This window comes from Natator depressus, chromosome 25, assembly GCF_965152275.1.
Source record: "Natator depressus isolate rNatDep1 chromosome 25, rNatDep2.hap1, whole genome shotgun sequence".
Lineage (NCBI taxonomy): Eukaryota > Metazoa > Chordata > Testudines > Cheloniidae > Natator > Natator depressus.
In genome coordinates, this window is record NC_134258.1 from 6015526 (window position 1) to 6027637 (window position 12112).

Below are 12112 nucleotides of genomic sequence, written 5' to 3' on the forward strand. Positions count from 1 at the left end.
AACGAAGTATAAACAAGATAAAACTTAAATACATGATATCTGGCTTAGCCCTCATGAAGATATGTTTGGTGGTCTCGCCCTACTGCTTTCTGGCTGCCACTCACAAAAGAGCATGGTTTGGTACAATGTCAACACAGCTGTGAAGTCTGTTCTAGCAAGGCCCCAAGAACAGAGGAGTGTGATGTTGCAGAACAAAGGGAGGCATATGGGGGAGCTTTTACAAAGCCTCCCAAAGAGCTCTGTTTTCATGATGCTTTGCTCTTGTCAGGGTAGCTTTAGTCTCTCTTTTACAGTTTCAGTCTAGCAATCCGGACACTAATTAAAAGGTCACCAGTGACTGTACCACTGGATTTTTGTCTGTAGTTCCCTGAAAAGATGACATAGCAGTGAATCCTACTCAGAGTAATTACATCAAACCCAATCAAGTTAGCAAGAGCCTCAGAGGGCAAGGCAGGCTTTACTGTTGATTACAGGGGACATTTGTGCAGCTTTGGCAGTGCATGACTCCATGGCAAACAACTCAGTCATCATGCCTCCTGTCATAAAGTGCATCCATGTCCATGGCAACAGAAGAGGCATTAAAAGGCAGGGAGAAAGCTCCTTCTTACTCAGCCAGTCTGTTCCCTATGAATATTCAGGCATATCTGTGGACTCTAGTCACTTGAGAGTTATTTCTCTTTACTCCCACTAACCCTGCAGAGCCAACATTTCTGGGAGAGGGTGCTGGATTCTATTCTGGCTCATGCATCAAGAGAACTGTTGGCTTAGTTTGAGGGTCTGTGAGCATGGAGGTATGGGAGGGTGCTGCATATAGGTACATAGCTTCATACTGTATTTGCTGGGTTTTGTGGGTTTCAGTTTGTGCATTATTTAAAAGAGTGTGTATATTATTTTATTATTGCTAGCTAAGTTTTGTTTGCTTTTACCTTTAGCAAGTTTGATTTATGTTTTGTTAGTTTATCCCCTATATATTGACAGCAGAAGATTTCAGTTTCAATTACGTGGTGAGCCAAGTTCACTAAGCGATTTAATTTGGTTATACTAAGTTAATTGAAACGGCAGGTAAAAATGGATTTTATGGCGGACGTTATTTAACTGCTGCCAAAGTTAAACATGTTCTATTTTAGGCTGACTTTCAGTTCTCACCTGCTATCACTGTGTTCACACATTCATACAGAAGAGACATGGCTGAGGTGCTACAGGGAAGAAACAAATCAAGTATTTCAGATAAAGAACAAAAATATCACGTTATGAAGAGTTCTCAAAAACACCACCTTTTATTACACAGAAATTACCAACCTTTTCCTCCCTCCTCCATATATGTTTGAACTAGATGAAATAATTCTTATTCTTCAAAACATTCAATACCCAGTCTTCACTGAATCCAGCTAAATTTATGGGGGTGGGGTGGTAAACAACGAGTTTCTCAATCCATATTCCTGACACCTGAGAAATCCACATGGTTCTACTTTACACCATTTTTCCTCTGGGAAACAAGGAAGCAATAGCACCATTTTGAGTGGTAAGGGGAAACTAAAAACTCAAGATCTCAGCATCAAGTACAGCCCACTGACCCAAACTTGGCTAAGAACTAAGCAAATATAAGGGTAGGATCAAATTAAGACCACTAATGCATGTGAAACAAAGGGCTGGTAGAAAGCCCTGAAATCTCTCTCCTCCAAGACCATTAAATGCTGCTCAAGTAACTGATCCTTTCAGAAATTTACTGGATTGTGTCCATTACTCACCTCTACTAGAGAAAAATCTGCTTCTTTAAAAATCATTTGCCCAAAATGTATCTCTACTTGGGTCCGCGCCCAAAACTTCTGCTTGCTCTCAATACTTTGCACGCAGCATGCTATCTCCAACTGAGTGTCTCAAAAGCACTTTACACAGCTAGTGTCCTCATTTACACATGGTGGAAACTGAGGCTCAGAGGTGAAGTGACTTGCCAGAGTCAGTGAGAATGATAATGGTAGGAGTAGAACCCAGAGGGATGATCCACTGAGGTAATGAACTACCAAGTTAATTCCTGATGTAGCAGTCACAAATGACACTATAAAGATGACTCAGCACATAGGATCTAAAAACCCAGTACAGCCAGGCACAAGCACAAAGGATCTAAAACCCAGTACACCCAGGTCCAGGATAAGATTTTTCTATTGTCTATGCTGTTAGCAGTTGGTGGCAGGTTTCTTGCCTTATGCATTAGATAACACTGGCCCAGGAACATCATGACTAATATGATGGAAACCAACCAGACTTCAGGTTAAAGTCCTCACAACTAATTAAATGAATAACTATTGCAGGAGCAGGATGAGGACGTGGGATGGAGAGGGGGTATAGATATACATACTGTCCATCTCGCTGCTTTTCTTGAAGTAGTACTAAATTTTTATTTTTGCCAGTGCTGCAATGAACTGAACCCTCTTTAGGTATTTGGATGCAAGCCCGCTGGCTGTTCGAGAGAGAGATGGGTTACAGCAGACACTTTTCGTTCCTTAGTCTATAATTAGTAACAAATGGGCTTCTCTTCTAGCAGCATGAACTGTGGAAACTGAGGTAATGCTTTAATTTAAAGTTACTAACTACACTTAAGACAATGATTGCCGGTGAACTAGATACAGAGTTTCAACACTTTGGGTCTGACTGCTCTTGAGACTTTTAACTTGAGTTAACTGACTGCCAATTAATTCAATTTAACTTTTTGTAAATGCTATTCTGGACACTCCAAACATGTTTGTTGTTTACCCTAGGGCTCAACTGAACCCTCTAGAATAGAGGTATCCTTAGTAAATGGCTGCAAGAGGAATCTGACAAAAATGCATTCCACAGTATCTATGAAATCTGGGAGATCAAATAAGAGCAGGGTGCACATAGATGGACACAGAACCCATGGTGACAACGCCTATTTGAGGGAGACACTGACAGCACAAAGCAATTGCAGCCTCCTTTCTGGGTGGCCATAGGACCGTCTAAAGGAAGCTGCCACAATTCAAAAAGCAGGCAATACTGACCAAGCAACGGACCATTTCAGAGCATCCCTGTTGCCTGGGACCTCTAGGGAGCTCTCAGAAAACTAGCGCTCATTCTGCAGAATCCCTGAGGGAGGGTGGTGGCAGCAATGTGACCTGACTTCCCTCCTGCACCTCTCAGGAAAGAATCTTTCTGGGACTCGGCATCCATTGGAGACATAACAGGTGCCGGCTGCACTTCTCAGCCCCAGTGGGGTGAAATCTAGGTCTGTGCACAAATTTTTCGAGCCATTTGACCAGCCCCTACTATCGGCTATACTGTTAACTTTAAGTAATATTTCTTTATAATCCATGGGCCTTTAACTGTCTTGTTAACACAAAATTAAGCTTCCACCATGGAGCAGTCTCAAAGAATGTTAAATGGACAAACAGTGGTTTGTTTGGGCACCACCCCCTCCACTATTATAGATGATACTGTACATGTGTGAGAACTTGCTCACTCACAGCTCACTTCCTCTCTCCTCAACATAAACAATCAATCCTATCATGACTACTGTGAGCCTTAACAGAAAAGATCCTCTTCTCCCACCCCCTCTAAAACAGGGGTTCCCAATCACAGAAGGGCAGGACTGGAAAGGACCTCAATACAGCATCTGGTTCAGTCCCCTGAACTGAAGCACGACTAAGTATTATCTAAACCATCCCTGACAGGTGTTCATCTAACCTGTTCTTAAAAACCTCTAGTGATGAGGATTCCACAACCCTAGGCAATTTGTTCCAGTTCTTAACTTCCCCTCACGTTTACAAAGTATTCGTAATGTCTAACCTATAATCTCCCATGCTGTAATTTAAGCCCATTAGTTCTTATCCTGTCCTCAGTGGATACAGAGAACAGTTTTTTCACCCTTCTCTTCATCCCAACCTTTTACATACTTGAAGATTTATCATGCCCCCTCAGTCTTCTCTTCTCCAAAAGAAACAAACCCAATTTTTTCAATCTTTTCTCTGAGGTCATGTTTTCTAGACTTTTAATCATTTTTGTTGCTCTCCTCTGGACTTTCTCCAGTTTGTCTAAACTTACACACCTTTCTAGGCTCAGCACAGGGAACTTGACTAGATGGCCTCTCTCAGGTCTCTTCCAATTGCCAGTCACATTCACAAGAAGTTTTAAAAGGATATTTTATACTGGGGCCGTTCCAGTGACATAATTTTAACTTTTGATGTCTGGAGCCAAACATTTCTATATGCAGTAAACCTAGGCGGACTCCATTCATGCTACCACAAACAATGCTGAAGAATTAAGGAGGTGAAACAAGTATATTTTCAGACTTACCTATGTATGAGATTGGTAAGTGGCTCAATCAATTTCTTTCCCAGCCTAGGTTCTAATGGAGTAAGAGCACCAAACTATTTGAAAAGAAAAGGAGGAAGGGAAATTCTTTTAACAGCTAGCTTTCGCCAGGGTAAAACAGTACTATCGTCATTTATGTGGCACAACACAACGAAACAAAATTAAAAGGAGATGTTTTCTCCCCTTTTGGTTGTTATGTTCCCACCCATTATAACAGATGTCTGCTTCTCTTCCTTGTCATTTGGATTTACTAGTAATTATCCCTCTAAGTGATAGCTTTATTTTCACACCCAAGGTGCTGTTAATGAGCACGCCAGCCCTGGAAAAGAGCTAACATAGAAGAACTGGAATACTTGCCAATTTTATAATTTTAATGAGGACCCAATTATTGGTTGAAGACGTCATCAATTTAAAAAAGAGCGGAGCAAGGGAAAGGTAGTTCTTGGGATTGCGTCTGGCCAGCTCACAAATAACATTTACTGCCGCAGACTGGACACCTGGGAAACAGAAGTGGGAGAAAAGGGGTCCAATCAACAATTCAACTGTAGCTTGATTTTCATACTCAAAATGAACAGAACAAGAGCAGCTACAGATTAGACTAGTACGGAGCTGGAATTATTGCTTATCCTCATTTGCAAAGTTACCCTATGGAAGAAATTATATTCCAAGTATTTTAAATGGAACCTGCAAATGATTTTAAGAAACTGGGCTTGTGCCTTTTTTGGTTGCTTTATAATGTAAAAGGGCATGAAAGTTTTCTTCCCCCTCTGTATATGTTTTCTACCTTTAGAAGTACCATGAATGTTAGCTCTGGTCTTCCCTGTGTCTTTTGGAGGATTTGTTCAGGGGGTGTGGCGGTACACAGGATGTCCACTATTAAAGCTCACACCTTAAAGATTTGACAAAAAGCTTCCTTTCTTCTAAGTATCCATTAGGCAATTAAGTTAAAAGATAGGTTTCAGAGTAACAGCCGTGTTAGTCTGTATTCGCAAAAAGAAAAGGAGTACTTGTGGCACCTTAGAGACTAACCAATTTATTTGAGCATAAGCTTTCGTGAGCTTATGCTCAAATAAATTGGTTAGTCTCTAAGGTGCCACAAGTACTCCTTTTCTTTAAGTTAAAAGATGTTATACGCGACACAGAAAGGTAAACAGTGACTAAAAATCCCTTTTCATTTATTCCAACTCCCACAGGCTTGGTTTTTGATCACAGACTTTGCAGTCTAGACAGAACCTGATTTCCTAATGTAAAACAAACAAGCAATGTTTTGAAGAGCCTTTCATGGTTTATCCATCACAAAACCTCAAAAAGAGCAAAATCACAGCTCCCTCCTCCCCCCTTTGCAGGTTCCCTTTTAACATGAGTGATTCTTTCTTGCTTATTTCACTGGAGGGCAGGTCTTGCCTTACCCTAATCAAATCAGTCCAGTGACTCTATTTACATTCTCCCTCTTTAAACAAAAATCAGCTGAAAGTCATAGGCTTGAGTCTCAGATGGAACTCTCAAAATGAATATACAGCATTTCCATCCAGTGGGGAAAAATAAGCATCCTAAATAAATTCTGGGAAGACTGTTTGGCTACAGAAATGTGAACAATAATTCTTACAGTTGCTCGACATAAAGAAAGCTTCCTAGCTGTGTTAGCTATGACTAAAGCTGCGAGTTTGTCACATAGGTCACGGAATTCCATGAATTCTGCAGAGGCCAGTGTGGCTGGCTCCGGGGCTGCCCACGCAGCCCCTGGGCCAGTCGCATTGGCCACTGCTGGGGCAGTCTCAGGCTATCGCACCCCCTCCTCTAGCAGCAGCAGGAGGAGTTTGGGTGTGGGAGGAGGCTCAAGGCTGGGGCACGGGAGGGAGTGAGGACTCTGGGCAGCGCTTACCTTGGGGGGACTCCCTGGAAGTGGCAACATGTCCCTCCCTCAGCTCCTAGCTCAGCGCGCTGCCTCCGCCCCCACTGGACACAGCACGCCCCCCACACCACCTGCACCTCCCCCCCACAGTAGCACTCCCAAGATTTAGTCAGGGGTATAGCACAAGTCATGGACAGGTCACCGGCCATGAATTTTTATTTATTTATTTATTTATTTTTTTTTTACTGCCAGTGACCTGTCCATGACTTTTACTAAAAATACCCGTGACTAAAACGTAGCTTTAGCTATGACACATTCTCCAAGAATTTAGCCACAGTATTTTACCTTTTGTCTTGTAGTATTAACATTAAAAAAAATATGGAAGAGATTCCTGTTATATTATGAGAAATATTTCAAATGTTCCGTTTACATCCAGATATTACAACCCAATCACTGCAGCTTTGTGCTAGGACTGGGGTGGGCAAACTTTTTGGCCCAAGGGCCACATCAGGGAATAGAAATTGTATAGCGGGTCATGAATGCTCACAAAATTGGGGTTGGGGTGCGGGTTCTGGGGATGAGAGCTTTGGGGTCTAGGAGGGTGCTCCGGGCTGTGATCAAGGGGTTTAGAAAGCAGGAGGGGGATCAGGGCTGGGGCAGGGGGTTAGGGGAGAGGCTTAGGGGGTGCAGGCTCCAAGCAGCACTTACCTCAAGCAGCTCCCCGGAAGCAGTGGCATGTCCCTTCTCCGGCTCCTATGCGGAGGCGCGGCCAGGTGGGTCTGCACACTGCCCCTCCACAGGCACTGCCCCTGGGGCTCCCATTGGAGCATGTAGGAGCCAAAGCGGGGCCATGCCGTGGCTTCTGGGAGCCACGTGATGTGGCCCCCAATCCAGCACCCCGGCCAGAGCAGGGCCAAGCCGCATGGTGTGGCTTGCAGGCCGGCTTAAAACAGCTCGGGGGCTGTAGTTTGCCCACCCCTGGGCTAGGGCATGAGAAGCAAAAAACCCGAAGTTGACTACTGTATTTTCAGCAGCCAAGCTATGTGAACTACAAAATGTAAGAATGGTTTTACGTCACTAAGATTTAATCCATTAATTCAGCCTAGTAACAAGTAATGGCTTTTTAATTTTTTTTAAAAACACAAAAATGTGTTTTTAATCTGATCACATTCCTTTAAGTGTTCAGGTGCCTGCCCACAGGTACAGCAATAATTTATAACATGTAACCAGTTACCTTCCTTTACCTCCCATGAATCAACCACCACTAAAAATTCATGTCTTCACTGAGGTCCCGTTCTGTAATAATAGTAGTTTATTAAAATTCACTAACCAGGATCTGGATCTTCCAGTTTCTCTTTAAGGCGAGGGAATGCAGGACGGAGGGACTCAGGGTACTTCAAAAACACTTTGTACATGATTAACACTGCCTTCTTCCTGATATAAGGCTTTGTGTGAGACATCTGTTAGTGAAACAACCACAGACTCTTAACATGCTCACTTTCCCAAGAGGTTTCTTTCAAGATATCATTTTTAGTCAACGCCTCCACAGCAATACCTATAAAAATTGATTCTGTTGGGCAGTCTTTCCATGCAGCTGCTCTTTTAGTGCACTGAGCATTTTACGATAAAAAGCAAAACATTGTCAGTCATGCAAGTCAAAACAAATAGTCAAAGCAGTCCCTTTGGGCTGGCCAAGGATGTGTGATTTACAAAAGACCAGGGTTCAAGGATCAACCATAAGACTCCCACTCTGAATGTGCTGTAGAGCACGTACTCCCTACTGGCCTAGGATAAAGAGAGGTTGCCAGTCACCTTGTTCTTAAATTCGCTGCACTCAACCAGTCCTATTATTCAATCTAACAAGTAGCATCAAACAGCGATCTTCAAGGCAGAAACATATCCAGTCTCAAGTACAGCCAACAGGGGCAGATGTGATAAGACGCAATCAAGTTAATATAGTGACATAGGATAGAGGAAAGAAGCAGCGTCTCAAACATCAAAGAACTTGTTTAACCAAACTGCTCCTCCCTCACCATTAAATAGCACCTTCACCTATGGAGTAGCAATCTCATTGGATGTATTAATGCTTATCTCCATTACCATACCCTATCTGAAGGGGTTGGGTCACCCAAATGCAAACCTAGTGCTGCTGACCCATCTGAAGCATACAACGGTAATAACGCTTGAACGGAGTACGCATCGTGAAAGAGGACAAAGAACAGATCTTATACCAGAAACATCACCTCTAATATACTGATACTTTAAGGTCAGAAGGGACCATCATAATCATCTAGTCTGACCTGCACATTGTAGGCCACAGAACCTCATCCACCCACTCCTGTAATAGACCCCTAACCTCTGGCTGAGTTATTCAAGTCCTCAAAGCTGCTCTTCCTCTTCAAGAGCCAAGCTGAGCATGGTGAAGTGGTAGGAGTGATGAAGAGGACTATACTACCTGACCCAACATAGTAAAGTCAATGCATGATTCTCACTTTAAAAGCACGTCACCTACTTGTTCTTGGTAGTTTGTGGTCCCACTTGGACAAGTTTCTAAAATGAACTCTGGGTGCACAATTAGTTTGCTAACTTTGAGATATGAACTGCGAAAGAGATTACACAAGTCAGGAGCTGTAAAGCTCCCGAGACACAAGAACTGCTAACAACCAATTATCAAGTTTTCAGGCATAACACTCGTAAATTTTACAAGGAAGAGTATGCTTCTAATAGTCTAAATATATTCTAGACACAATCATATGGAAAAAAGGTTTGCTCACTTTTTATCAACTCACCAGAGTCATGATGTCATTTGCCAAGTCTCTGGCAAGATCTGGAGTAACAAAACAGGACAAACCAGTCAGTGCTACTCCAGTATCATACTGGTTAGGGCTACTCAGATCCTAAAAGAGTAAAGACAGGGTTAAAAACTTCCGATTTATTCAAAGAAAACTCAGGGTAAAAGAAAAACATCTCAAACATAAATAAATAAAACTGCCCTGTTTAACAGAGACAGAACAGAGCTTCCTTTCTATAGGATATTTGCTCTGACAGGTTTGGGAGGATTTACTTATCTGATTTTTTTATGAGACTGTCACTTCATTAGTACTCATCCTCGGAGATGTTAGGCACTAGTTTAATACATGTAATAATCTACATAACTAAACTATAGAATATTGGGAGCACAACACACATGGTATTTCAGAAGCTGCATATGCTTCTGGAAAACACGGAAATTTTTCCTAGTGTTTAGGGTCATTAAAAATCCTGACTGAAATCTTAACTCTACAGAAATCAGTGGGAGTTTTGTCATTGCCTTCAGTGGGGCCCATTGTTTGATATAGTGTCCTGGTTTAACCTTCCTATACAGCTACACTAATATAATAAGTGTAGTCTTCTAAGTCCCCATTAACTACAGTTTATCTTTCCAGTAAAGACAGGATACCAGCTAAACTGCAGAATACATATTTTGTCGATTTTCTCTTTATTTTGTTTTATTAAATATTGTATACTCTTAGATATTTCCAATTTGAGAGGACTGTTTAAGATTTGCATTATACTTGTACCTGAATTTATTCTGACAAGGATTTTAAAAACAAAGCAGTCATGAAAAGATCAGTCCTTAAAAAATATGGCAATTCGTGCATAAAAACCTGAATAAAAATGCATGAAGTTTTCCATATGAACTTGCAAGCTTAATATTTAAGATTCCCATTCCAATGATTGGGAGTTCCAGACATATAGTTCAGACTTTGGGGCAGTGTGCAATTTACACTTCATTTCAGTACCCCACAGCGGGTGAAGGAAAAAGATTAGGCTGGCAATAATATTAAATCACAGTTTGGAATGAATGAAAGTGAAAGCTCTACAGTTCATTTTGGTTTTAATGCTTTGGGCAAGGTGACGGTCCCCTCTTCTAAATACACAGTTGCTAGGTCAATGGAGCATAGAAGAGCCTAAACAAAGATAGTTTTAATACAAAAACATCCATAAAAAGAATGGAAGAGATGTGTAACAAAATGTGATTTAGAGAATACCAGTATAGCGGAGTCTTCATAACAAAGAGCTGAACAGTTATAAAATAAAGGACTTATCTGTCAGACCTGAACATAGTTTAAAATATAATTAAAAGAAGAACACTGGTTCTTTAGGTTAGAGTCTGAACACAATCCCATTCTGCTAATTTTCTCTGGAGCAAGTGAAAACCATGTTCAGCCACTTATAACAGAGCTAAGCACAGATTAGTATCTGATGAAAAAGTTGTCCAAGTATTTAGGGTCCTCAAATTAAAAAGATGTTTATTTTAAAGACTGAAACTAAATTAACATTTGTTTTAAGATTTCTTCTCTATTTGCAGTAGCTGATCAGGAAAAATGCAGATCCATTAATTCCGAAGGGAATACAAGTAACAAAATGAATGCCATGCCAAACCAAAAGATAACACATTTGAGCATGTTAGTACAAGAATAAACAGCCTTAATGGAAACAGCTGCTGTTCACCTGTTTTCTGTATAATTATGTGGGAGAAGGTCAAGGGTCTGTCAGTGCTGGACGAAGCAGCCTTTCGTGGATCCAAAAAGCCAGCTCATTTGTAACTAGGTAATTACACAGTTCCTTTCAGATACTGCAGCACTCTCCCCACCCATTAACTTCTTGTGTTAGCATGTGTGATATTGGGAGCACCAAGAAAAGTTAGGGTCTTCATGTTCACTTTGCACTCTGAACAAGCCCAGACAGTTGGGCATGCACCAAGGGGAAAACAATCTGACAATGGCTGTCAATTTTCAGATCAATCTCTGACAAACTCAGGTATCAGGCTGGAATGTGAGCCAAATGACAACTACTTTGCTCACATACCTACATTCTATATTAAACAGATTTTATACAGCTTTGAGATGCCAGGTGGGAAGACAGAATAAACACCTTACAACAGTCTCAATTCCTTCCTATTGAAGCGAATACCTTACCTTTCTAATCTGATTGGTAGTCAGCATAATTACATCAGTCCCTTCATGAAAGCACTGAGAGGCAGCTAGGTAACCAATTCTCTGCACAATTAGGAAAAACAGAAGGAAATGAGTCATTCACAAGTGTTGATTTTCCACAGAATCTTCCAAAGATTGGACTGGATAATCCTTCAGCAGAATTAGAATATTACAGAATTATATACTGAGAATGTGTCATCTAATGGTTAGAGCAGTCCTTGCACAAATTGCTTGTGTGCACTTAGAACAGTCACTTTACCTCTGAACTTCCCCATCTGTAAAATGGGTCTAATTTAGCTACCTCACAAGGGTTTTAAAACCACCACTCCAATTGGCACGGTCTCCTTTGTCCATCTCATTACAGAGGTCAAGGCTTCTCCAAGGAGCCAAGGAGACTGAACTCCACTCTCCCAACTGTTGATGGCCCCCGAGAATAACACAGGCTCATCAGGAGGAGGAACTGGGAAATGCTGCACTTCTGCTGCCAGTGTGCCAGGTGGCGTGAGGGCTTCACTCTCTTGGGCTGTCAATTCAGTACCATTCACCAGCAATGAATTTACTTTAAAGAAAGTTGCCTGGTGGCCTAGCAGCAGCAGTTATATGGCAGATTTGGTTCAGACTCTCTGCCTCACTCTGGCTGGAATGGTAGTGCTCTTTTGGAGAGGTGGCCTACTTTCCTAACTCTTGAGAAATACTCTAGCAACAGCTAGAAGCCTAGAAGCTTTGTCCAGCCTTCCTTGGCTAGACTGTGGCCTTTTCCAGCCTCAGATGCTAACTCGTGGAAAAAACATTCCAAAAAAATATAATGAATAAAAGAAAATACACCAACTGATGAGCAGCCTTAAGCAACCGACACAGAAGAATAGAGACCAGGGCTATCACAAACAAGGATACACCCTGCATGTCTGGTTGAAGAAAGTAATGTTGATGTTTTATGTCCTGTCTGACTGCCAGA

General features: G+C 41.7%; 1 protein-coding gene across 2 annotated transcripts in view; it reads right to left on the reverse strand.

Annotated features, from left to right (window-relative positions):
• Positions 1 to 12112, reverse strand: part of AP3D1 (adaptor related protein complex 3 subunit delta 1) — a 70177-nt gene that overhangs the window by 27140 nt on the left and 30925 nt on the right. For both annotated transcript variants that reach the window (XM_074939552.1, XM_074939551.1), the window contains exons 4-9: positions 11140 to 11220; positions 8968 to 9075; positions 7509 to 7638; positions 4684 to 4823; positions 4309 to 4382; positions 1147 to 1196 (exon numbers count right to left, since the gene is read on the reverse strand). In XM_074939552.1, the coding sequence (XP_074795653.1) occupies positions 1147 to 1196; positions 4309 to 4382; positions 4684 to 4823; positions 7509 to 7638; positions 8968 to 9075; positions 11140 to 11220 (583 nt within the window). The remainder of the gene's footprint in view (positions 1 to 1146; positions 1197 to 4308; positions 4383 to 4683; positions 4824 to 7508; positions 7639 to 8967; positions 9076 to 11139; positions 11221 to 12112) is intronic.